This window comes from Tenrec ecaudatus, chromosome 6 (assembly GCF_050624435.1).
Source record: "Tenrec ecaudatus isolate mTenEca1 chromosome 6, mTenEca1.hap1, whole genome shotgun sequence".
NCBI classification, from domain to species: Eukaryota; Metazoa; Chordata; class Mammalia; order Afrosoricida; family Tenrecidae; genus Tenrec; species Tenrec ecaudatus.
The window spans coordinates 119,801,913-119,829,504 of record NC_134535.1 but is presented as its reverse complement, the minus strand read 5'-3'; the positions used below and the strand labels follow the sequence as shown (position 1 = coordinate 119,829,504).

The following is a 27,592-nucleotide window of genomic DNA, read 5'->3' as shown; positions in this document are numbered from 1 at the left end:
AAAAGCTACCACAAAAAAAGAGCCTTGTAGATCTAAAATGGGCACTCTTGACTCCAATCCAGCTACCTGATGAAATTTCAGAAGATTCAGGGATTGCCTGTGATGTGGGCCTTCGGCTAGGTGTTCCAGGTACAGCAAGGAAAACTTGGAAGAGTCAGCCACCTGCTAATTTCTTCATTTGTAAACGAAAGAAGAGAAATCGATGATGCATTTATAGTTCTTTGCTGTAGGGCTATCCCGTGCATCTCATGATAGTGCAGAAATGTGTGACGTGGTAAAATAGGTAGGTTTATTGTGCCAACCTGGCCAATAGGAACATGTGGGATGAATCAGGTTGCAGTTCAGTTGCAGGGCAAAGAGATAAGTGGCTCCGCAAGGCCTGACCCTCTCTTTCTTGCTCTCTGGTGATTAGAGCATGCTGGAGCGTGCTGCTGCTTTAATTAGTTCTCCGGCTCAACCTGTGAGCTACACTACCTGTGCACCATGTCAACCTGTGGGTCTTGTCGCTAGAGCTTGAGGCTCCTTTGGGACCTGCTTTGTCGCACTGTTGGTACATACATCTCTTAAGCTTGAGGCTGGTGGATTCTGTCGCCTTGATTGCTTATGTTTGATATCCCATCTGGGCCTGCTTCCCTAAACTCTCAAGCTACTGACTGTTGGTGAACCACCGTGCTGCTTGCCTTGCCCGAGGAAGGACTGCTGTCTGCTTCGTTGACCTTGAACCCGGCAACCCACGTGAGTTGAAGGACTTGCAGTATATTAACTGTTCCAGGGAAGTGAGTTGAATTGAAACTTCTGTACTGCTGTGTGGACTAATTAGATACTATAGTCCTCCTTACCATATAAACCTATCTTCAGATAGATAGATAGATAGACAGACAGACAGACAGACAGATAGATAGATAGATAGATATAAAATCATATGTATCCTGGTTTTGTTTCTCTAGAGAACCCTACCTAACACACCTGGGATTAATAAACTTTTGCTATCATGCAGAACATGAAAACGGGAGTAAAGAAAGAATAAAAGTGATTTTTCATGGTTGATCTTTTTCTTGGTCGATTGTTATTTCTACTAAGTTAACCCATTTGTTCTCTTTTCTCTACAGAAGCACAAAATAAAAGTCAAAGTTCAGTGATTTTCCACCCTACCATTTACTTCCAATCTGACAGCCTTATAAATACAATAGACAAGTGGAAAGAAGTGATACATGGATGAGTAAGTGAAGATCAAGGAACAAGTTTTTGTGTGTTTGTTCTAAAGAGAACTAGTCTCCTGAGAGTGAAGAAGACCAAAATATTGACCAATAAGTCAACGTTAACTGGCTGTTTTATTTTCTAAATCATGATAATAACCCAAATCAACCCTCTGCCAGGGAGTTGGTCCCGACTTGCGGCGACCCCCAGGGCAGAGTAGAACTGCACTGTACGGCTTCCCAGGACGTAATCCTTACAAAAGGAGTCCTGGCGGTGCCACGGAATAAGCATCAGGCTGGTACCAACAAGGTCCAAGGTTCAAACCCCCGAGCTGTTCCTCGGGAGAAAGATTAGGATGTCTGTTCCTAAAAAGCTGTATAATCTTCAGTGCTGTAGGCACTGAGCCCACCAGGGACCCTCATAATGATAATAGTTTTTAAACGGCTACTGGTAGAAAGATTCCACATGCATTACTCAATGTGCATCTCATAATTAAGAAGCAATTATCACCTTTTAAAAGCTGAAAAACTCCCAAGATAATCCAGGTTAAAGGACTTATTCAGAACTACTCAGGCAGCGAATAAGAGACAAAACCTGGGCTGTATTTTGACTCCATGACTTTCCAACTTAGCCTGATGACTCCCTCACAGCAGATGTGAGGCCACCCAAGGAATGGGTGCAGGGATAGAAGTCAACCAGATGCCCCTGAAACCGTCTACAGATATGGTCCTAAGCTAAGAGGCATTCTTCAGCACTCAATTCTAGTGAATGTTCCTTACTGCTCTTTTCTAGGGAATGGTGAAGCACTGGGCTGCTGACTGAAAGGTGAGCAGTTCAAATCTAACTAACAGCTCCTCCACAGGAGCAAGGGCAGGCGATCTGCTTCCATAAAGATTGTGACCAAGAAAGCCTTATGGAACAGTCCTGTTCTGTCACGTGCCGTTGCTGTGGGTTGCAATTGATTTAAAAGAACCTAATACACACTGTGTGTGTGTGCTGTGAATTAGGTATAAGTTTACATATCGGATCACCATTTTTACAGTCAGCAACTTAAAAGCTTAGCAAACCTACCTATGGCTTGCCCTATCCACACAGCCCGCCACACCCCTGCTTATTGTTCTCCCCCCATTTCAGTATTATCTCCCCCTTCTCTTGAAATCTGCCTCTAGCCTAGTCCCCATTCTTACCCTCCCCTACTGCCCTGGGAACCAGCCATGTAAGTCTGTTTCTTTGGAGATGAAAACCTTTTCTTGATTCCCCACTCCCACCCCAATAACAGTGGGCTCATACACAACTTGTCCTTGTGGGATGGACTGACTCCGCTCAGCGTAAGGCTTTCCAAGTCCTTCCATGTCACGAGGGGCTTCGCAGCTTCATCGCTTTTCTTTAAGGATGGGTAGTATCCCATTGTGTGGACACCAAAATAACAGCTCTCTTGTCTGACCCTTGGCTTCTGCCAATGCTCACAGTTGAGCAGTCGCATTAAGGAGCATGTGTCGTGGGCTGGGCTTCGGGCTGCTAACTGCAAAGCCGGCCAACAAAACTCACCACTAGCCGCTCCAAGGATGAAAGATGAGGTTTCCCGCTCCCATAAAGATTCATAGCCTTGGAAACCCTATACAAGGTCCTATGAGTTGAAATTGACTCCGTGGGAGAGGAGTAGGTTAGCTAACACTATTACCAAACCCTAAAAAGGGTTTGTCATTCTGGGTCCTCACAATCCTCTTCTCTCCCTTACCACTCCATCTTGACATTTGACTTCTGTAAGGGAAACGGCAGGGGCCAGCCTTGGTTAGAGCGTGACAGCTATGATTCTCTTGCTCAAATCTCCTATAATTTCTGTATTAAAGTATCTATTGCTTATTCCCAGTCTACATTTGTGACCTCCTATCGGACGTTCGAAAACCACTTATTACTGGTAGGATTCCCAAGATGATGGCTGTTTCCCTTCAGGGGTGGAACTGAACTCATCCTTTTGTGAGAATAATCAACCACTTAAGGGCCAGAGGGCAGCATGTACCCAAGGACAAAGTTCAATATTCGGGAAGGAGGAGGTATGGAAACAGGCAACACAGGGAGGAAGGGTCTAAGTGATGTTCATTGAAGGGATTGCAATGGGTGAGTTGAAGCTGAATGTATATGAATTGCTGAATGTAAAAACTCTGTAAACCTTCACCTAATTCACAATGAAAAGCTTCTAAAATATAGTTCATTCTCTTTGTTAATATTTTCTATAACTTTAATTCTATCTAGTTAAAATGACCCAAGCTTTACTTAAAACTTCTTAATAGAATTAAATTCTATTCAAATTATTAGTAATTCAGATTCCTCCCCAGCCAAATGGAAATGACATTTCTCTTACAAAAGCCCATCTTAAATTACAAAGTCATTTCTATCATGTAAGTTTTATGTTGCCATCATTGTTATTCTTTTTTATGGTAAATATTTATGGAATTAAAAAGACTGTAAGTGGTTATTGAGAACAGAAAAAAACAAAGCTAAAGAAACAGACAAAATAGGAGCTGTTAAATATTTTTCAAAGTCAAAGCATAAACCAAATAATATGACATAATAATGACAAACTCGTGAATATGTCTACATAGACACATTTAAGGAAAGCCGAGAGCCGAGTAAGCACAGAGTGCTGGAGTAAACCCTTTCTACGGAACCACTGACCTCCAAACAAAGGGACTAACGCCACTCACCATGGGACTCAGACTAAATCCCCGAGGGTCTGCTTTTAAGGTTAAATACCAAACCCTATGCACAATGGGGAAAAACGGAAACTATTTCCCGTGAGAGTAGGAACTAGATAAGGATGCCCCCTGTCACTACTATTACTCAGTATTGTGTTAGAAGTTTTAGCAGGAATCATTGGACAACAGAGAGAAATCAAGGGAATACACACAGGCAAAGAAGAAGTGAAACTCTATTCTCCGATGATATCATTTTATATCGAGAGAACCCCCAAGGACCCCGCAAAAAGACTGTTGGAAACATTTCATTCTTCAATTCATTTTGAATGAACTTTGATATATTATGTGAGATGTAGGAGGAGATCCAATTGTGCCAGCATCATTTATTGAAGACACTCTTCTTTATACATTAAATACATTTGGCAGCCTTGCAAACGATCAATTGACCATGGATGTGTGGGTTTGTATTAAATTATTTTAAAAATCTCCTTTCACTTGTTTTTTATCTTCAACTGTTGCGTCTGTTTTTTTAAGGATGCAGACGGTGGCGTCCTACTCAACATAATTATTATTAGCTTTAAGCATTGTCACTCTTTTAACATGAGTTCCCAGGACTTGCGTGGACAGGTGATTGTGATGGGTTCTCCACCCCTGTGAAGACTTCCTGAGGCGGTAGATGATGAGAAGGAGGAGCCTGACTTGACCAGTTCACACCTTGTCAGTCATCTCCCCTCAGAGGCACCTTAGGCCTGATCTGGTTTTCCAACATTTTCTGCATTTTTGTAGTTTGTGTTTGTTCACATCGGTATTTATCTCATATGTGTTGTCATTGGGGGTCACCCTCTTGAATTTGTGTTATGTGTTGTTCTGGTTTTCAGCATTATAAAATCCAGGACTGACGAGCCTAGAGGGGCAGCAAGCAGAAGGGTTTCGGTGGGGTGGGGTGGGGTGGAGTACAGTGGTGGTGGTTGTGGGGAGCGGGTAAAGGAGCAGATGTCAAGGAGTCCAGGAAGAAAAAAAAAGTTTTGAAACCAATTGTGGTAGCAATTGTACAATACTGTTTGATGTGATTGAACTATGGAATGATATATGTACTAACTTCCAATCAAAGAAAAAAAAAAGAGTTACCGTCTGGGAAACTCACAGGGGTGGGTCCACCCTGTTCACTAGTGATGCCATGAGTCAGAACAGACTATGGCAGTACGTTTCTTTGTCCTTTTGTTTGTGTGTTGGGCAAGATACAGGAGGAGGCCTTTAAATGTTACTCAATAACAGACTTCAAAATTTTAAAAAGAAAGAAAAATCTTATTATCTGCCCATCAATGATAATGGAGAATTTTCCAAAGAGATCCAAATTCATTCTTTTTACTAAGATGACCCTGTTTTAATAAGTTAAACCATTTAGTCCACTTGGTTAGAGGAAACAATGCCATGCTTTGGTTTGGTTGCTGAATAGAACAATTTAACTTTTTATTTAACAATTACAAAAACTGTCCCAATTGTTCTTAATTAACATGGATTAAAGGACTGTATCTTCCTATTAATGGTAGCATAGTGGGTCATACAACTGGCCACGAACCACAAGGTCAGCAGTTCAAACTCACCAGTTGCTCTGCAGGAGAACGATCAGGGTGCGTGCTCTTGTACAGATTTATAGTCTGAGAAACACAACAGGACAGCCCTACTCTGTCCTAGATGAGTACAGCCTCACAGTGATTCTATCGGACAAGGCAGAACTACCCCTGTGAGTTCCTAGGCTGTAACTGTTTACAGGAGTTGGTTGGTCTCGAACTGGGGACTTTGCAGATCACAGTCAAATGCATAACGTTTCCGTCACCAGGGCTCCTGATGAGTCATCAAAGACTCAATGGCAGTGAGTGAGATGATTATAGCAGGGTCTCCAGAGCTGTCAGCTTTTCTTTATCAAAATTCACTAAGGACCACACAAAGGAACTGCTGTTTAACTGAAGCAGGGCTTTCCTTATATTTTCATATCCTGTTTAAATATATCTAAATGGATACAAACATTTTGGTACTAGGTACCTAGTTTCCCAACAGTAGCTGTGTCTGCTTTACCTGACCAAATGAACTAATTTTCTGAAGGCTTTCTGGTTCTATCTCATCACTGTTTAATAAATTCAATTATATTCTAACCTAATAAGATAAATCATATGCATTCAAGTGACACAAGGCCTATAGCTAAACTAAGCTATGGATCAAATACTTACTGAAAACTTAAGATGCGCTAGGTCTCATGGAGAACACAAAGACGAACATGAGACACTCCTCAGCCTTGCAGAAGAGAATCCCATATGGAAGTTAAGGCCCACTAATGAAAAAGACAAGTCATAACAGAAGGTTGAACTAAGACTTTAAGATAGTAAGCCCAGATTTGTGACAGCCTAGCAGATGACTGTCAACGTCATCATTTTCTCTAGAACACTGGTTGAGCTTAGAGGAGGCACAAGATGGCCATGCGCAGATCAAGGTCCCAGGGCAGTCAGTCCACAGGTGGGGGCAGCCCAGACAGAGTCCCCTGCAGAAACTGGTCATAGGTTTCAGGATTCAGAGGTTGCGACTGAAGTCTCACTCACTGATCAGTAGATGTCAGAGTAAAGAAAAAGAATCCGAACAACCCTTGTATTTGGTGAAGGCTGAAGTTCACTGGGCTAAGCCTCAGACCAAAGCAGGACCTGTTCCATATTAAAGAAGCCCACTGCATTCCAGTTTAAGCTTCCTCAACTCTCATCCCCTTGGAGTAATCCTTCATTCTTTGGTCCTCTAACTAGGCTTTCCACATAAATTTGGGTCTCCTGTGGAAAGGAAAGAGCTTATTAAGAGAATGCTATTAGTTTCTGGGCTAAGAGATCCTTTTATCTCCCTCCAACCTCACACTCCTCAGGGAGAATATGATGGAATTTGGACCAGAGTTCTTCAGTTCCATATTTAATGCCCCTAAAAACCATCTCAGGTCTCTGATGCTTTCTTCCTGCATAAATGTCAGAGGCTGAAGGCACTAGACCAGAGGTTCTCAACCTGTGGGTCGTGATTCGTTTGGGCGGTCAAAAGACCCAGCACAGGGGTCGCCCGATTCATAACAGTAGCAAAATTACAGTGATGAAGTAGCCACGAGAATAACTTTGGGGTTGGGGCATCACCACCACATGAGGAACTGTATGAAAGGGCCACAGCATGAGGAAGGGTGAGAACCACCGCTCTGGACCGACTGCCTTTCTAGTATCACACCTCGGCATCCCGGCGAGGCTGGCACACCTTTACCAGTTGAACGCAGTGGGGGCAACCATAGTGAAAACAGTCTCCAAGAGTCTGGGAATTTCCTGCAGCACCTGTGAGAAGCCAAGGTGTTTGCCCATGGTCAGTTATTCCCCCGCAGGCAAACTATCTAAGACGCATTTGTCAAAATGTCCTTCTAACCCACAGCCCTGGTGCGTCTTCCTGACGCCTGGGCTTGGCAAAGAGGCAGACTACCAGGAACACACCTCCCCAGCACTTCGTCTTTAATTCTCTGTCTCCTCTGAGTAACAGGGTCACTGACCAACCGCATTTTCCATTGCACAGAGACTTTCTGACAGTGGGGGAGGGATGGCTGACAGCCAGACAGAACGGAGAGCTCAGAAAGGGCTCTGACTCTCAGAACCTCCCAAACAAGTCACTGTAGACCCTGAAACTGGCCCCGATGCAGAGAGAAATGAGGGATTCTCAGAGTGAGGCTGTGGCGCCATCCGTACATGTAACGTGGTGGACGGCACTGCCTCGTTCACTTTCACTGCGGCCCAGGGGAGGTTGCCTCTGCAGTGTGGGGTGTCAGGCTCTTCTGACGCTGGGGTTCAAGTATCCCTGGGGGGGGGGATTCGCTAATCAGACTACATTGGATCCCTTTTCACCCTGACTGTCCGGTGAGTACTCTCTGACCACAGCTACCCAGGATGGATAAGGATGCTCCTGGTGGCAAAGGAGTGCTCTCATGCAAGGCTGGTAGGGTATGTTGTTGCCATTTGTCTCTGAGTTGACTCCAACCCAGCGTGGTCCTATGTGACACAAACCGCCCCACAGGGTTCCGAGGCTGTCCTGACAGAGCAGACTCAAACCACTCAAACTCAGTTAGCAGCCAAGCACTTCACCATTGTACTACCAGCGCTCCTTAAGTCCAAAACATCTCTGCTAGAAACTCGAAATGAGCTCTGTCCTCCAAGATGTCTAAATCAGATATCAAGTCAGAGCCCCCATAGGGAAAAAGATCAAATATGACCACCACCACCCCACAAAAAACAAACAAAAAACCCAACTCATTGCCATCAGTCAATTCCAACTCAGAGCGACCCTATAGGACAGAGTAGAAATGCCCCTCTGGCTTTCCGAGACTGCCAGCCTTTACTGGAATAGAAAGCTTGCGTTTCTCCAGAGGGAGGAATGGTTGGTGATTCTGAACTGCTGGCCACTCAGTTAGCAGCCCCACTGGTCCCACCACAGCACCGGGCTCCCAAAGTAAGAGGGAGAGACCACTGTGCTATGAAGCACAGCTAGGCGTACTTGGTTTAAGGAGAACTCTGATCCTAATAGATTCCCAAGGTACAGTCATGCACAAGTGGTTCACAAGAAGCATGGAGTAAATCCCAAACTCATCCAAATGGGTCGGTGGAACTCTCACAACCATAGTTACACCGAGTCCAGCTATGCTGTGTGGTTGTTTGCCGTCCAGTGAGCGCCAACTCATGGCAAACACACGTACACTGGAACAAGACCCCTCCGGGCCTGCACCATGGCACTAAGGTTATGCTTAGCACACTGCTGCAGCCCCTCTGCCAATCCATCTCACCGAGGGTCTTTCTCTTTCCCGTTGGCTCTCTACACCACAAAGCAGTTGTACTCACAGTAAAGAAATATGCCTTCCTAGCTCACGATGATCCACGCCTAATGGTCTAATGCTCAGCGATGGCACTCCGAAAACGACAGGCCAAGACCAGCAGGCTTCTCTTACGGAAAACTGATGGAGAGCTGACAGGAAACCATCGTGAGGCTAGAGAGGATGCGAAAGAGAGCCGGGGCTACCTTCATTCTTAGGGAACGGAACAAAGGCTATAGAACGAATCAGTTTACCCAATAAATGCAGATTTCAAACCCACTGCTGTCCAGTCAATTGTCCCTCACGGTAACTCTGACCCCTAGGACAAAGCAGAACTGCTCCTGAGAACATGCGAGGCCATGATTCTCTTCACAAGCAGGCACCCTCGTCTTTATTAACCCAGGCTGGCCGGGGCGTGTAACGGCCAGCCGGCTGGCCAGCAACACAGCTCTGACACATCACCCCACCACTGCTCTTCAAAGGATTTGAAGTCACCTCTCACACTTGGCGCTCACTGGGAAGTACTCCCCACGCCCCACCACACAGCGCCGTTCAAGACCTGGACTGTGCACTCGCCCACAAGGCTTACCTGCAAGCAGGTGTACAGAGGCGAAGCTCTTCTCCAGTTTACCCAGGAGGACAGTGAGAAAGCAGTCTGAAGACAGGGAGGCAACATCTTGCGAGCTTTGGTCATAAACGACAACCTTCTGGCTACAATCGATGTCGATCTGAAAGGTAAGCACGAGGCTGTTAGGGAGAAAGCCAGGTAAGGGAGCCACTCCAGACTACTGCTTGAGGCTGCGCCCTCTGCTAGCCGGGCCAGCCGGAGAGCAGGGTAACTGCTAACGTGTTATCAAGTAAGAACCGAGAGGAACTTAACTGGTGAGGTCAATCTGGCATGCAAATTGTTTAGATATTTGTAAAAATCAGCTTTTAGAAGACAAAAGTTAATGCAATTTCTGTGCAGATTTCTGGCTCAAAATTCTCTGGTCTTAAATTCTTATGATATAAAATGTTTAGTAACGCTCATGAAACAAAATAATATGCAATATAAGCATAGTGAACTCTGAACGAAAACATTTCAAAAGCTGTTTTCTGTAGGACAACGAAAGTTAAAACATGAGTTCAGTGTCAGTCAAAGGAGGAGCAAAGAACGTTCACTAAGGTGACCTGGTGGTTTCCCAGCAACAACTTTCCTCGAGGAGCATGTCCTGAAGTCAGGACCTGGGGTACTTAACCTGCCCGCACAGAAAAGGCACCTCAGACACAATTAGTTCTGACTTGCTTTCTACTGTCCTTGAAAAGAATTCTGCTCTTTTCAGTAAATTTAAAAATAACACAAAACCATGTCTAACTGAAAACAATTTTATAAAGCCGTTAATAGGAAAACATAGTACTTATCCAAACAAAGGTGGATGTTTTTAATATTCTGTATCATATTAAAAATATTCGACAGTGTGCAAAAAGAGTGAGAAAATTCTTTCAGGGGAGCATAAGGTCCCAAAATTTCAAAAGCAACTCAAATTTCCTCAAATGACTTTCTCCCATCAAAAACTGCGGTTCTATCTAAAATGATCCCCTCTTGTTCAGCGTGCCCACTAACCTAGAGGAGAGAAAGAAAAAGCAAGTAAGCATTTACCTTCTGTTTTGCTGAATGCTGGATGAGCTCTGTAATTAACACTTTGTCTTGTTGCAACCTTCGCTTCATGAGCTTGGAGCAGTTGATATTAATGGCTTCCAAAATGTGGGATGTATTGTACTCCACAAAAGGGCGGCTATCAATTAGCAGCACTTTTTCCGTTCCACTTTCCAGCAGAGCCACCAACCTCTCAGTAACGATTTGAGTTCCAATCATCTCATGGGCCATGACAACAGTAAGTCCTCTTTTCCCACCTCCTTCTGTAATTTGCCACGATGATGTAATGGTGGTGTGCTCAGAGGCTCAGCCACCCCATTGTACTAAAAATGTCTGAGGTCAGGCTGGTGGTGACTGGCAAAAGGAGAGTTAAACCCATTTCAGCAAAAGCTCTCCTAGTGAATGTCTCTTTCTCTTTCCTGTTGATGTGCTCTTGCAAAGGACCCTTTCCACAAAGCAGCCCCTCACATTTGAGTCATAAAGAGAAGGCTGGAATAACCATTCCGCAACAAAAGATGCTTTGGGGCAGCCACGCATTACATCATTCTTTACCTTTGCTCCCTCGCTCCGACAGCTTTGCACGGACTGAAAGCCTACACATCGAGAGAGCGGGAGACAGACAGAAAACAAAACCGGGGGTCAGAAAAAGAGAGCGTGTATAATTCACAATATTTACTCCATTAATCTAATTCCATACTCGATGCCCTCTTTCACTTGAGTGAACAAATAAAATGGACGGGTGGGTATAACTGCGGCGAAAATGTGCTTGCGATAATTCACTTTCACCTCAAAACATAAAAACTAAAATTAAAAAAAACATACATAAAAACTCGCAAGACAGAGAAACAAGGCATGTGAATGAATTATAATCACCTGCACTGTCAATAAGTAATCTGCAGAATGAAAATTTAAAAGGGCTATCAAAAAACTGCTTGAAGCATTATGATTCCAAATCTCCTCCTCTAGCTTATTGCTTGTGAACAGTATTAAGAACAGGCTGAGGACCAGGTAAGCAGTTTATATCAGAAAGGCAGAAATCTTTCCTGATGGCTTGCTTGAGCCTTGCTGTGGCCAGTGCGCATGCTCATGCACACAGACTGTGCCCCAAAGGACAGCCCCTTTAAACTGCCCTCAAGGAAGAGAGAGGGGCAGGTAAACAAGAGTTCTATGTATGTTGGCTTCTTAAGGAAGAAGAGGAGCAGAAAGGACTGACAGCAACTCTAAACCTACTGCTCAGGACATCTGCTGGGCCCAGCTACACCCAAACCATCTCACAGCTGTGCTCCATGCCTACCCTTCAACTTTCCTGGCCTCAATCTTAAGAGAATCATCCCCAGCCTTAGAAAATCTCTGGTTAACAGCCTGGACATTTAAAAAGGGGAGGGAAGGGAAAGTTGCCATCCACTCCACAAAAATCCTTAATGACCCCACATACATCAAAGTAAAACCACATCATAGAGTTTTTGGTGGCTACTCTTTCAGATGTAAACTGCCAGGCCTTTCTTACGAGGTGCACTGGAGTCGGCAGCAATCTCCAACCTTTGGGTTAGGAGACAAGCACATTAACACCATTTGTACCACCAGGGGCCCAGATGGACAGAAACTCAATACTGGGGCAGTGCGTCCCTGTTCTTGTCAAACTCTTGGGACGATTACTCGCTAATTAATTTGCCCTAGTTGGAGCTTCATGCTCGAAGTGTGGATCTCACAATGAAGGGCAATTCTTAGAGTCCTAGGCTTCTGACCCATCTACGTCCATATGAAATCCTCTCCTATGCAAAACTCCATGCTGCCATCCACATCCAACTTCTAGAGGGTGCGTGATATGAAGGCAGAGGTCGGGGTACAGTTCTCACTGCTATAGGGCTTTCCATGTGCAACACTGGCTTTCCACAATCCCAAAATGGCTTGAGATTCTTAAAATGTGATGAACTGATTTCAGATCATAATGGTAAGACTCTTTAAAATCATTGGGTCCCTGAGTCTTCATTTTATGCTTACTGAACACAAGAAAGTGGCTCGTGGAGAAGAGGGATTGAGATTTAAATAGAACTTCCCACAAATCATATAACCTGGACCACTGTTTCTTCATGGATAAAATGTGGATCACTGGACTTGTCCCCTCATAAAGTTTGACCTGAGGACAAAATTCCCCGAGTCATCTCAAAGTGAGTTAAGTGAAAAAGTGACTACATATCACTTAGAGAAAGGTGGACATTTTTTCTAAAGGTGCCAATGGTGAACAGAGTTGGTTTGCATCTGAAATCTGCAGGGCAAAACACAATCCCATTCTCCTATACTCCTTCCAGCTTCTAGTTGAAAGGCTAAAGGCGCGAGTCAACAAGCGGTGCCTTAGCAGAAAGACCTGGCTCTCTACTTCCAAAAGTCAGCCACTGCAAACCCTACGATGGTCTATGCTGCCGCACGTGGTGTCACCGGGCATAGGAATCAGCTCGAAGGCGTCTGGTTTACAGCCCAACTTCAACCAAGTTAGACAGACAGCCCCGAGAAACCTTCTCATCCACCCTCTAAACTTACAACTGAGAAAACAGCTCCGTGTCATATATGACTTATCCATTTCTTGTCAGAAAGAGTCTTGTGGTATTAAAGGTTTGGATTGTTTTACCGCAATGCGGTACAAAAATCATCTGTTTTCAACTGAAGAAATTGGAGCAGAGACTTGTAGTCCGTCAAGGAAACTAATAATCTCTACGAAGTCCCCGCCAAGGAAATAACATGGAACCAGGTCCTGACTGCTCAGTGTATCACGGACAGCAGCATCAGCTCCTGTCCTCAGATTGTTTGACTCCCAGTGCAGGGCTCCCACTACTGGGTGGCCCTCTTTTCCCTAAGTACCTGACCCCATAATGGAAGTGGCCTGGGAAAGAATGACGTGGCTTGTCCGCGAGGGTGCCCGGGTGACACAGAAAGTGGAAACTGGAGAGCCCAAATGAGCCGGTTCCAATGAGAGCACTGAGACGCTGAGTCTGATTGGCTCCTCTGGGTGATAAAATCAGGATGGGACAAAGCAGTTATCTGGGTTAGCAGATCAAGGGACAAAAGGAGGGAGAAGACAGCAAACATGCAAAAGCTGAGTTAGAAAGTTCTCATCTTTGCGTCCTTCAGCCAAATTTCACAAGCCAAAATCGCTGAAGACAAAGATAGTGCCTCAGTAAACAGTTCTACGAGGAAGAAAATGATCATTCTTACCCAGAAATGCAGAGGGGCAGTATTCCAGACACACACACACAAAACTCTTCCCCGGACCAAGAAAAAGTCTGGTCCAAGTGCCTCTATGAGGATGTACAGGGAGCACAGTGGTGAGAGTGAAATGGGGATAAAGTTACAGCCCTTTTCAGGGCGTACCCAGTGAGGCTGGCTGGAGCCCTCCCGGCACACCTTTCTGCCCAGTGTCTGGTTTTCCAACATCCAAATCGCCTAGGGGAGACACAGAGTCCAGCCAAGGGCCAGCAACAACCTTCAACTTCACTTATTTGTAACCGGAGATTTCTGTAAATCCCTCTCTGGGGCTACAATTTTACTTTTATTAAAAAAACAATTTTGGAGTTTATATTTCTCTCCACACTCACTGCTCATGTGTTGTTCTAAAGAATGTCAATACCCAGCAAGATCAAGGACATGTCTGTAAGAGTTTGTGTTCAAAATATTTGTGTCAAGTGCCATTTAAAAGATAAGAGTATTTTAGCCTTTGCAAAACCAAGACTAGCCTTTCCCAAAATTTCTACAAAACGTCAAAAGATATTAAAAACCCTCAGACAGAAGTACAGAGGCCCAAATACATGTAGCAAACCGGAGCTTGAAGCCAGTTTGAAAGGGTTCATCATAGCCTACAGAGACAAGGGCAGTGTGTGCATCGTAGGGCAACCAAGTCTCCTCCCGTCTCGAGCCAAGCTCAGACATGGTCTTTGAGCAGGCACCTCCACCAGTGGCTTCATCGGATGTGGTCGTTATGCAACATGTAAGCTGCCCTTTATTCCTGTGGTCAGGAATAAAGTGATGTGAAGCAGGTAAAAGCCCTGAGCAAAATGAAGGCAGGCCAACGACTTCATATATTTACTTAGTCAGTTTTAAATGTCTTAATTCATTTCTTTCATTTTTAATGGTACACTATGAAAATAAAAGATGAGACGGCAAAGGGGAAGGGTCAGGAAAACAAGAATAATGAACCAGAACAGGAATGGAAATAGCCAAACTGTTGACATACTGTGAAAGATTGAATCAATGTCACTGAACAATAAGTGCAGAAATGGGAAAGAAAATTGTGTGTAAAATTTCACCCCAAATACAATATTATTTTTAAAACTTTAGGTAAAAATATGTATGCATTATGAATATGTAGTGTCTCACCACTGCCACTGTTTGAGTTGGTTCTGACTTATATAGCAAACTAAAAGCAAACTCACCGCCACGGAGTCAAAAATGACTCACTGAAACCCTGGAAGACAAAGAAGAAATGCTCTCAGGGTTTCTCGGGCCACAAATCGTTATGGAAGCACAAAGCATCATCTTAGAACCACCTTGGAGTTTCCAAATTTCTAAGTTGTTATGGGAGCAGGCAGCCTCACCTTCCTCTACAGGAGCAGCTGGTAGGTCCAGAACCTTATGGTTAGCAGCCCAATGTGTAACTCCCAAGCTACTAGGGCTCCTTCACTAGGGTGGCGCCTTGGTGGCGCAGAGGGTTACACATGGGGCTACTAATCACAGGGTCAGCAGTTTGAAACCAGAGCCACACTGGAGAAAGGGGAGGCCTTCTATTCCCATAAAGATTTACAATCTCAGAAACCCACAGTGTCAGTTCTACTCTGTCCTAAAGGAACGCCACGAACTGGAATTGACTCAATGAAAATGAAAGTATTTTCGTATGTCAGTTATAGATCAATAAAGCCACTACAACACTGCCATCGTATTGAGACACCAATGAACACATTTGAGTGAGAAATAAGCACATTGACAAGTTTTCTTCCATCCCTGCTCCCTAACCAGTTAACACTTTCTTCTGATTTCTTAAGAGTTTCACATCAAATACAAATATATATCATCTTTGTTCAAATGGTTATACAGCACATACACTGCTTAGTTATTCCCCACTCCAATTTGATATCTTTAATATTTAATTTGAATGTGATTCAATCCATGTCTTCAATAGAGGCAATTTTGGCCATCTACATAAAACCTGTCGAAATTGTGTAAACTTAGCTCCCTGTCCTCTACTCCTCCTCCTAATCAGCCAGTTGTAAAGGCCAAAGAGTAATTCAGAATAATGAGCTTGGGAGGCCAGCAGATTGCTTCATGGAGTGCTAATGAGACAATATCCTCTACAGCACTTCTATGGCTTACAAGAAATTTATACATGTAAAGGATACACACAATTATGAAAGCTAACTTTTAAGGATATTCCAAATGCATTTAGATGATATTCATCATACTGAAGAAAGTAACCACACCAGGGTGACTAAACAAATAAAGGTTTTTAAAGAGTGTATGATTAGCAACTTAAGACCAACAAATATTTGCTTTTTCTGACATGTCTTGATTCTGCAGACAGTTTGCCAGGGTGAAAAAGCATGATTGAAATATTTGCCTTGAGTCTTGCCTTATTGTGTTTCCCCTTCATTGCTTTCTTAGTGTGTTCAGTCACTTATATTTTTAATCTGTGTGAAAGTGTTCAATGTATTTTAATGTATTAAAAGCTTTCCTATAGGACTTCTGGGAAGATGGCGACAGAGTGACACATACCAGAGGGACTCCGCAGAATTCAGTCTAGGAGAGTTGCTTAGAGGGAAATTCAATGCGGCTGGACCACAGGAGGAGCATGATAAAGATAAGTATGCACAGACCCATGGGGTTTTGAGGGGCTGGGGGCTTTTGGCTTACCTCAGTGGAGGCCAGCTGGGGCTTGACCTTGGCTCCACCACTGTCTCTGCAGGAGCCGGGACCATTTGGAGCCCTGTAGGGGAGCTTGGCCTCAACACAGCCACAGTTTACCACCACCTGCCTCGGGGCAGGGACTAGATACTTGCAGCTCCATGGGCAGGGATGGGGTTCAGCTACATTGTTACTTTATTTCCATCTCTTCTTCTCTCTATCTGCCCACAGTCTTGGAGGGCTGCACAGTGGCTTTTTCTCAACACAGCCACAGCTTGCTGCAGCAGCCTCCTCTTCAGGCAGGGACTAAACCCTTGCAGCTCCATGAGCGGATTGGGACTCAGCTACAATGTTGCCTTTGTTTCCATCTCTTCACTATATCCCTGCAAAGGCTCAGCAGGCTTACTTTTAATTTTTTTTCTCTTCTTTTTCTCTTTCCTGTTCTCTCACACTCCACTGCTGACCTCCAGACCACTCCCCTTAGCCTAGGGCATTTACACCTGTGCCATACCCAAGTAGGTGAGCTCCACCATGTGTCGATAGCCCAAGGCTGGAGAAAGCTCTGCTGATCTCCACCAGGAGATACTCTGCCTAACTTCTAACAGGGGAATTCCTGCCTGTGTGCCTGGGGTCCTAAGGTAGCTCGGCCAACACTCGTCAACATTCCAAGCTGCTGCAAGAACCTCTGCCCAACCTCCACAACACCAAAGCAGGCTACCCACCAGCTCTCTGGGGTACTCCCCTGAGAGGGAAGCCACAAGAGGATAAAGTGGTAGGTGAACTCCATAGTGAAATTATTTGTAGGCAGTTCGAAGAAGCATTCCTACAGGTCACCCAGAGAGAGCCACTGCTCTTCAACTCCCTGGAAAATGGCACCTAGTTCCTCTAAATCAATGCAACGCAAACAGCCATCAGCCCCAATGACCTCAACGGAAAAAAACGGGAGAAACAAAAGACAATGACAGAAGATATCCTGAACATAACGACATACATAGAAGAAGCAGACATTGAGCTGCCACAGAAAGAAATTTTCAGTATGTTACTTGGAGTCATACAGGATATGAGGGAAACAATACATAAAAAAAAAAAGATGAAATGATAGAGGAGATAAAGCCCATACACCAAAGGGAAATACAGGAGCTTAGGGAGGAGATAACAAAATGAGTAGCCGAATCACCGACCTCGAGAATCGACTGGAGGAAGCAAAGAACCGCATCAGTGACTTGGAGGACAGTCAAGCAGACTTTAACAAACATGAACAAAATCTAATAAGATCGTCAGAGAAGCTGAAGAAAATTTAAGAGCAATGTCTGATGCTATGAAGCGGAACAACATTAGAATTATTGGCTTACCAGAGGAAGACACAATAAAGAAGCCATCTGCAACAACAGTGAGAGAATTCTTGGAGGAAAACTTCCCCAGCTTAATGAATGAAAACCAGGCAACCATTCAGGAGGCTGAAAGAACACCAGCTAGACTGAAACCTAAGGAAAAGTCACCAAGGCACATAGTAGTTAAACTATCCAACTTTGAGGACAAGGAGAAAATCATGAGAGAAGCTAGAGAAAAACAAGCAATCACATATAAAGGTTCCCAAATAAGAATATGCTCAGACCTATCAGCAGAAACTATGAAGAACAGGAGAGAGTGGAGTAACATATTCCAAAAATTGAAGGAAAACAATGCAAACCCAAAAATACTCTGCCCAGCCAAATTATCAATCAAGATAGATGGAGAACTAAGAGTCTTCCCAGACAAGGAAAAACTCAAAGAATATGTTAGAAGAAATCCAGCCCTACAAAAGCTCCTTGCCGACCCATTATGGGCAGAAGAACAACATTCACCAAGCATAAATATGAGACCTGCACATAGAACAACCTCACGCAGAGGGCAACAAAGAGAAGACAGACCCCAAGATAGCATTGGCTTAAGGATGGAAAGAAGTCAAGGTCAGCTGAGGTAAGCTTTAAAAAATGCAAGAGGGGCATATGAAAAAAGCTGTTGTATGCAAATATTCCTGGGGTGAGAACCAGGTAATATGGCAGGGATCAGACCAAATACAGAGATACACATGGTAGACAACTAAAAATGAGGTGGGGAAAGGGAAAAAGACATAAACAAAATGGGTAGCAGGGGCACAGGGCACTAACCCACCCAAGGGGATAGTATTGTTTATATCTCCACAGAGAAAGAGGGACTAGACTTCAACCCAGTGCTCCAAGATGTGAATGCAATATGCGGGCGAGAAGTAGGGAGTCAGTGGAGAGGTCTGGGGGCCAGCTCCATCCCCAACTACTAAGTGGATGCCTGCCCATCTCGCCCAGAAGAATTTATTTCAAAGGATGGTATTGAATCTGCAGCTCTGGTAGAAGGACATATCTGATCGGAGCATACAGGAGAAGATGAAGGGGGAGGAAGGGAGAGTGGAGCACATCCTGGCCCAACAGACCAAGAGGACGATGATCCCAATTAGAACAGCCAGTCCACACAGAGGACCAAATGGCCAGCCCTACTATGAGATATGACACCCCTCACTGACCTATAGCCCTATAGGGGACAACACTAGAGACACAGTGTGAGAATTGCACCCGATCTGGTACCGCCACACTGAGGCAAAACATTAATGGGGTGCAACAGAACAGCAAGGGAATGGAGCCGCAAGGTCCCCAGGAAATGCTGAAGGTGGACTTTGGGGCCAGGGCATGGTATCCCAGCAGACTGGACTGGAGAACACTCCTAAAGGCCAACAAATAATCCTTGAAGTAATTACAAGCTTTTTTTTCTTGTGTTTTGTTTTGTTGTCAGTGGTTTGTTATTGTTGTGTTGCATATTGTTGCTTGGTTTTGCTCTGCCTTGTTTTGTGCATGTTATTATCTCTGCAAATCTGTCTAAATAAGATAGGCTGGATGAACAATCTGGAGGAGAATACAATGGGACTGACAGTTCCAGGGGGACATGGGAGAGGGGAAGGTGGGTGGGGGGGTGGATAGTAGTGGTGTTAACAAACCCAGGGACAAGGGAAAAACAAGTGATCCAAATTGGTGGTGAGGTAGATGTGGGAGGCCTGGTAGGGCATGATCAAGGGTAATGTAACCAAGAGGAATTGCTGAAATCCTGGTGGGGACTGTGCATGATAGTGGGACAGGAGGAAAGTCAAAGGAAATAGAGGAAAGAGCTAGGAGGCAAAGGGCATTTATAGAGGTCTACATAAAAACATACACATATGCAAATATATTTATATATGAGGATGGGGAAATAGATCTATATGTGTATAGTTATAGGTTTAGTATTAAGGTAGCAGAAGGAGATTGGGCCTCCACTCAAGTACTTCCTCCATGCAAGAATACATTCTTCTGTTAAATTGGCATTCTATGATGCTTACCCCTTCCCAACACAACCATTGAAGACAAAGCGGGTGCATAAGCAAATGTGGTGAAGAAAGCTGATGGTGCCTGGCTATCAAAAGATATACCGTCTGGGGTCTTCCAGGCTTGAAAGTAAACGAGCGGCCATCTAGCTCAGAAGCAACAAAGCCCACATGGAAGAAGCACACCAGCCTGTGTGATCACGAGGTGCCAAAAGGATCAGTTATCAGGCATCAAAGAACAAAAAATCATATCATTTTGTGCTCACCTCCCCTATATGATCACTGAAGACAAATGGGTGAATAAGCAAATGTGGCCAAAAAAGTTGATGGTGCCTAGCTATCAAAAGATATAGCGTCTGGGGTCCTAAAGGCTTGAAGGTAAACAAGCAGCCATCTAGCTCAGAAGCAACAAAGCCCACATGGAGGAAGCACACCAGCCTGTGCGATCACGAGGTGTTGAAGGGATCAGGTATCAGGCATCATCAGAACAAAAATTCTTACCATAGTGAATGAGGCGGGGAGTGCAGAGTGGAGACCCAAAGCCCATTTGTACACCACTGGACATCCCTTACAGAAAGATCTCGGGAAAGAGATGAGCCAGTCAGTGCGATGTAGCAATGGTGAAAAATACAACTTTCCTCTAGTTCCTAACTGTTTCCTCCTCCCCCACTACCATGATCCCAATTCTACCTTACAAATCTGGCTCGACCAGAGGATGTACCCTGGTACAGATAGGAACTGGAAACACAGGGAATCCAGGACGGATGATCCCTTCAGGACCAGTGGTGTGAGTGGCAATACTGGGAGGGTGGGTTGGAAAGGGGTAACTGATTACAAGGACCTGCATGTGACCTCCTCCCTGGGGACGGACAACAGAAGAGTGGGTAAGGGGAGATGTCAGACAGGGCAAGATATGACAAAATAATAATTTATAAATTATCAAGGGTTCACAAGGGAGGGGGGAGCAGGGAGGGAGGGGAAAAATGAGGACCTGATGGCAGGGTCTTAAGTGGAGAGCAAATGTTTTGTGAATGATGAGGGCAATGAATGTACAGATGTGCTTTACACAATTGATGTATGTGTGGATTGTGATGAGTTGTATGAGCCCCTAATAAAATTATTTTAAAAGCTTTTCTATATATGTATATTTTCCTTTTTTCATTAGTATTTCAAGTTCTATACCATTGGCTAGATTAGTGATACTATTATTAGAATTAGCAATTTCCCCACAGGGGTAACTTATATTGTTTCTCAAGAAGCTGATAATGTTGCCTCTAAAATGGACTAAGGGTATACATAAACCCTGGATACATAAAAGGGATTTTGAGTTTACACTTAAATCTTAGACTCTAAGGACAACTAGTTCTTATGATGTGGATCTGCTTCAGTGCTATAGTAAAATGTGGTGAAGAAATTACCGTTTCCCCAAAAGTAAGACATCCCCCCCAAATAAGACCTACTTACAGTTTTGCCTCTTGCTGAAATTTAAGGCATCCCCTGAAAATAAGAGCTCCCCCAAAATAAGAGTTTGGATTGTTATGATGATGTTCCAGAAGATGATGACATGACTGCCATTGAACAAATGAGTAAATGCACCACAGATTGTTGTACATGAAAATAATGGTAGTAACAAGAAATTCTAGATACTGTAGGATTTAGTTTGTCTGGTTATGCTGCTTTGTGATGACAACTACTACCATATGGTATACAGGTAATAAATTTCCTTTTTGTTGTTGTTCAACAATAAATGTGTACCATATTCTTCATTGAAAAATAAGACATCCCCTAAAAATAAGACCTAGCGCATCTTTGGGAGCAAAAATTACGACACGGTTTTATTTTCGCAGAAACAAGGTAGATGGTGCCTGGCTATCAGAAAAATAAAATAGTGTCTGTAGTCTTAAAGCAAACAGCCATCTAGTTGAAGCATCAGCTAAGTCCCCAAGGTAGGCATACACTAGCCTGTATGATTCATGGATTGTCAATAATAAAATCCATGATCAGAAGAGGGAATTGTATTAGAGCTTAAATTCTGAGCATCAGTTGACAGAAGGCTATAGATGAAAGTGAAAACCCAAAATCCATTTGCAGAATCACTACATGAATTAAGCCTCCTTGAATTTTCTGGCCACTGACCAAGGATATAAATAATTTTGCCCTGAGAGAGTGTGTATTGTAAACTGGATTACTTCAACCCCAACCCACCCCCACCGGCTCAGGTAGGGGCAATCTTCTTTGGGGCTTACCTGGGTATGTCCTTGATGGAGATCACCATATTGTGAGGCACATTGTCATGAGTCGTGCCTTGGCTGCCTTAGGGAACTTCCTGAACCAATAATGTAACCTACTCTGTCTAGCATATTATGTGGCCCAATTATGGCCCCAGATCCCACTTTGAGAGTTCCACAGGTAACTAGGATGTCTTGATCTTCTACCAACCATGTTTTGTGGCAGTTCCCTTTGACCTCACATGCCCTTTATAAAGCTCAGTATCTCAGCAAGCCCTTCGATGCCATTATGACCTCTGGCTAACGATCTCCCTTATCCAGATGACTGATATATATCTGTAGCTATCTTTTCTTTGAGCCACTATTTTTAAAGTATGTGATTACACATATAGGCCTGTGCATATATGGTGCATTTTCCTGACAAAAGCAATACACCAAAGAAAACGTGTGAATAATTTGGAACTCCATCTAATGTGATGGGAGAGGTGTCATAATTTAATTTTTTCCAAAGGGTATCAGAAGGCTCTAGGAACAGACAATGGAATACAAATAGAAATCACCAACATGGGCTCTCCCACCCCCAGCACCCAGCCACTACCTCTTCTTGAGTTCAAGCTTACACTATGCATAAATCTAGGATTTCATCCATTTTAAAATCTACTAACACTAAAATATCTCCAAAATGCTAAGTTCTATTTTCCTGAAGATTTAAAATTGGCTTACAAGAAACTGCTTTACCTTTCAGGGAAAAAGGTACGCGTGAGAAGTGCTGGAGCAGATCTGCGTGTGCACAGGGCGATTTATAGATCGGGATCCATCCTGCAACGCAGCACCCTGCAGTGCTTCAACGTGGCAGTGAACAAAGGATACCACTGGACAAAAAACTTGGTCATGATACATTGAAAGAATAAAACCTACTCACAAAACAGCAGATAAAGTGGAACTCAAACATGCACACACACACAGGGTAGATATCGTTAAAAAAAAGTAATCATTTTGTTTGGATAATTAAATGAGAAGTATTTTTTGTTGTGTTTTTTCTGCATAGCAAAAAATGTTAAAGTGTGAAAACTTGCCAGGTATGAGATACACTCAGAGCCACTACGAGCCAGGTAAGAGTGGTGGCCACGCCCCACATGCAATGGGCAGACAGGGGGAGAAGATGACCAAATCTATGAAAATCAATTCTTTACCCTCAAGATAAAAGCTGATTTACTGCTTCCCACGAGGGTTTACAAAGAATTCTTTTAAATAGCTATAATATTTGAGGAAGTGGTGGGAGTAGTATAAGAAAATTAAATTTGAAATCACACACCCACAACTCTAAGCTTGGTCTTCTAAAATAGGTCAGTTAGGTTAAGAGTCTTAATACAAAAGGTTTCTTCTGTACACGAAGGATTTATAGCTAGTGGGTTTATTGTTTTGAGGGGTTTTAAAGAATTATTTATATTTCCTACATTCTTAAAATGTTCCTATTGGGTTTCCAAAATAACCCTGCTTAAAGCATTGCCCGTTTTGATTCCACCCCGGAGAAGGCAGAGACTCCTCTGACAAGGCACATGTAAGGCTCGGGCACTATTCTCAGCTCCCAGCAGACGCGCAGGACCAGGCTTGGGCACATTCCAGCCGCGGCCTTCAGACCGGACCACACCTGCTCCCAAGGCCCGGGGGCTAAAAATAACTGTGGGGCCTCAAAAATGGGGCACCCACTAGGCCTTGGGGTAGCTACAGGCCCCTTGCCCGGCACCACCAACTGTAAAAGCCAGTTACAAAACGCTGAGATTCCAGAAAATTCCACCACAGCCTCTTCCCTCCAACTCTGTACTCCTCACCTGGACCCTACCCTGGCTCGGTCTCTCTGTCCCGTGAAGCCAAAACCAAGTCCAGAATATGAGACCCAAGTGAGGTTTCATGGTGTCTTGTTGAAAACAAATGAACCAAACACCTCTAGAGGAAGACCTAGAAGTGAGCAGGTATTAGCAGCAGTCACTGGACATCCGCAAGCCCATTTTCCCTCACGTGCAGAATGAGAAACCCGATCATATGATTAAAGTCTATAAACACGAAGGATGATTTCAGTAAGAGTGTGAAGATACCACTGTAAAAACACCTTCCCCCCAAACCTAGCCCGCCACCACCTCCTGGATCCCTACTCATATCCCCAAACCTAGCCTCCTGGATCCCCACTCACATCTGACCCTATGTAGGAAACCTCCCTGCTAGAAAAAAGACTATAAATGTGGACCGGAGCAGAGAGCCTCATCTTTCTCCCACATGCAGCTGGTGGGTTTGAACTGACAACCTGGGAGTAACAGTCCAATGTCAAACCCACAGTGCCCACTGACTGTTAAAGAGATTAAATCCCGCAACGCATGCATTGAAACAAGTAGATGATGTACAACGGCTCCACAGTCCGCAGGACTCGGGTCTCAGATCACTTCTTGGGGGGGAGGGGCAGATTTCCAAGGGCTGCTCTGAGAAAACACGTCCACTTCTCTCTGCAGCCCCTCACGGGGCCAAGGCGATGCGGCCTGCTCACTCGGGTTACAGGCTGTGTGAGTGTGAGTCACGGCGTCAGTTCCCACACTTCCCCTCCAGGGGCCCTGGGAGAAACGGTATCAGGAAGTCCTGCCCCAGAGCAAAGTACCCCAGTGGTGGTCAGGCCCTGACAGAAGAATCCCAGCGTCCCGGGAAACCTGGAGACCAGGAGCCGGCCGAGCAGCTGAGAGGGGCGCCCCTGTCCTCAGCCCATGGATATTTTTTCCATTTAGCCTTTTCATCTTCTTCCATCTTTTCCTTGTAATTTGGTTCCATCGCATAATTATATCATGATTATAATCAAGTCCTTATCATTCATTCGTTTGTTGCCCTTGGGGAGGGACTGCTGGGCCCCTTGATGTGTTGGCGTTACAGCAAGTAATACAGTACCCTTCCAGGTGGTGTTAGATAGTCACCATGGGGTCAGGTGTTTGATCCAACTTGGCTGCTTTTGATGATGGGTAGCAATTACCCGAGGGTAAAGTTCAGAGGGTTAGTAAAGAAGGAGAAATGGAAACAGAATGCACATGGAGAGATAAATGATGTTGCATGGAATCAGCAGCCATGGATGAGCTCAAACACAATGTGTATGAACTGTTGAATGTAAAACTTATGATCTAGTGGGGAGTGGGGAGGGAGGGGAGAAAATGAGGAACTGATACCAAGGGCTCAAGTAGAAAGAAAATGTTTTTTGAGGATGAGGGCAACAAATGTGCTTGACACAATAGATGGATGTATGGATTGTGATAAGAATTGTACAAGCCCCCAATAAAATGATTTTTAAAAACCTTATGATCTGCTCTGTAAACTGTATCAATACTTTAAAAAAAACTGTTTTAATATTTTTGTCTTAGCATAGGTTCTATAGAGAAACAAAATCTGTGGAGCTTACTACATACCTGGTCTACACAGTAAGGTATCATGTGGCTCAGTCCACAGTGACATAGTATCTGATAATATCAAATAATCACAGAAAAATTTTAAATGCACTTACAGATCTCCATAACACCTGTGCTACAGGGCAGGCAAGAGACATTCACAAGAAGTTTATATAGGGTTCAGTACAGTTCCTATTCTAAATCTGACCTTTCATATCAAACAACACATATTCAAAATTTAAAACAAAATAGTTACAAATGTAATAAACTTGTCGTGAGTGACATTTAATATAAAACAGACCATTGGATAGATTTCTCATTAAGAAATTCAATTCATACTAAGGGCTCCAGTGGAAAGAAAATGTTTTGAAAATTATGATGGCAACAAATGTACAAATGTGCTTGACACAAAGGATGGATGGATGGCTTGTGATAAAAGCTGTACGAGCCCCCAATAGAATGATTTAAAAAAAAAGAAATTCAAACATCTAATTTTGCCATATTATTGAAATGTCCATGACAAAGACCCCAAAATAATTTTCACAAAACTCCACTGCTTAAGATCCACCCACTTCTGACCCAACCTCTCATACACATTTGTATACAGGTGCGAAAGGAATTTTTCACCATTTGGTATCAACACACTTTAGAATTATATCAAAAAACTAAACACACTGCCATCAAATCAGTTCCGAGTAACAGTGACGCTATAGATCTAGGTAGAAGTGCTTTGTGCGTTTTCCAAGACCGTAACTCTTTACAGGAGTAGAAAGCCTCATCTTTCTCCTACAGAGCGCTGGTGGTTTTGAACTGCTGACTTGGTTAGCCAGCAGCCCAATGCCACCATTCCACGGGGCTACAACTAAGCACTCAGTACAGAGACCCAAATTACAACCAAGTGTACACTTGCTTCCTCTCGCAAAGTGTTCTTCTTTGGCCCTTGGCTAATCTGTCAAACTCTCGAAAGTAAAATAATTTGCACTCATGGAACAGTCATTTGCTTTACCAAGTACCTACTACGCTCAATTTCCTTGAGCGTGTTCTCACAAGAATCACTTATAAACTCAATCAAAATGCCTACCCGGCTCCCACTCCTGCAGATTGACTCCAAGCATCTAGAGTGAAGAATATGGATTCTGATTTTTCACCAACATTCCAAGAGGTTCTCAGCATCAGGCAGGTCTGAGGAACACCGTCCTCTCTCAATGTTCACATTTAACTAGCTGTCAGGATCTACTGCTTCTCAGTCTCTCTACCCTGGGGACGTACAAAAGCAAAAGTTGTGTTCGACCAAAGGACCAAGTTCTGAACCTCAGCTGCGCATTAGGATGATTTGGGAACGTTTAGTTACCCTCATGTCCTCCGCCCCAATTGAATCCGAATCTCTAAAGAGTCAGGCGCAGGATCAGGATATTTCACACACGCAGGCAGAGGTGGATCCTTCTTTACCTTGTCTCAAGCAAAATCAAAAAGGACAGGCCCTCAGGAAGTCTTCAGAGGGAAAGTTTAAGAAGAAACAAAGAAGACATGTGATGACACACAATAATGACCTATTACTTGATACGTGTATTTTATAATACCTGCTGATAGTCTGAGGTTCTGACTATGAGGAGACTTCAAAAGGTCTGTGGAAAAATGCGGGGAGTCTGGGGGAGATAATTTTTCCAAACTTTTTGAAGCTCCCTCGTACACCAGTAAATAGATTGAATTCTCAAAGTCACAGCTTCTAAACTCCTGGGCACAACAATTTAATTAGGACGCCCAACAAAACACCACAAAGATATGATGGGGTCCAGAACCCCACTCTAGCTTAAAATGAATGATGGTCAAAGCAATCTACTTTCCCGTTTTCTTCACCCCTTTCAAGAAAAACATTTTATAGGCTGGGAGAAGACAAGCTAGCGCTGAGTCTCCACCTGTGTACGAGGGCAGCTTATTAGATATCGCCACCCAGTGATTTCTCTGTACTAAAGTGCAAATCACCATTACAAGGACATTCAATGCTTTGGAATTCCTCCCTCTAATCCAACCCCATAAAACTTCATTTAAGGAAGCTGATGAAAGAAACCAAAATTTGGGCCTCTAGCCAAACAACATATATTACATTAAATACAGCCATTCCCCGCCCTTCTCAAGGCTGTGCCAGTAGTTATTTTAAAAAAAAACATTCAACCTGAGTCAGTTTTTATTAAAAACATATCAGAATAAACACTAACCATAGCAAATGTTCACTCAGCTGTCTCCAATTCATGGGTTTAACTTATAATTTATCCATTTGTACTATAGCTCTTAGAGCATGACT

General features: G+C 43.8%; 1 protein-coding gene across 1 annotated transcript in view; it reads right to left on the bottom strand.

Moving 5' to 3' along the window:
* Positions 1-27,592, bottom strand: part of DUSP16 (dual specificity phosphatase 16) — a 93,914-nt gene that overhangs the window by 41,083 nt on the left and 25,239 nt on the right. The window contains exons 2-3 of the mRNA XM_075552047.1: positions 10,397-10,986; positions 9,347-9,485 (exon numbers count right to left, since the gene is read on the bottom strand). Of these exons, the coding sequence (XP_075408162.1) occupies positions 9,347-9,485; positions 10,397-10,624 (367 nt within the window). The 5' untranslated portion in view covers positions 10,625-10,986. The remainder of the gene's footprint in view (positions 1-9,346; positions 9,486-10,396; positions 10,987-27,592) is intronic.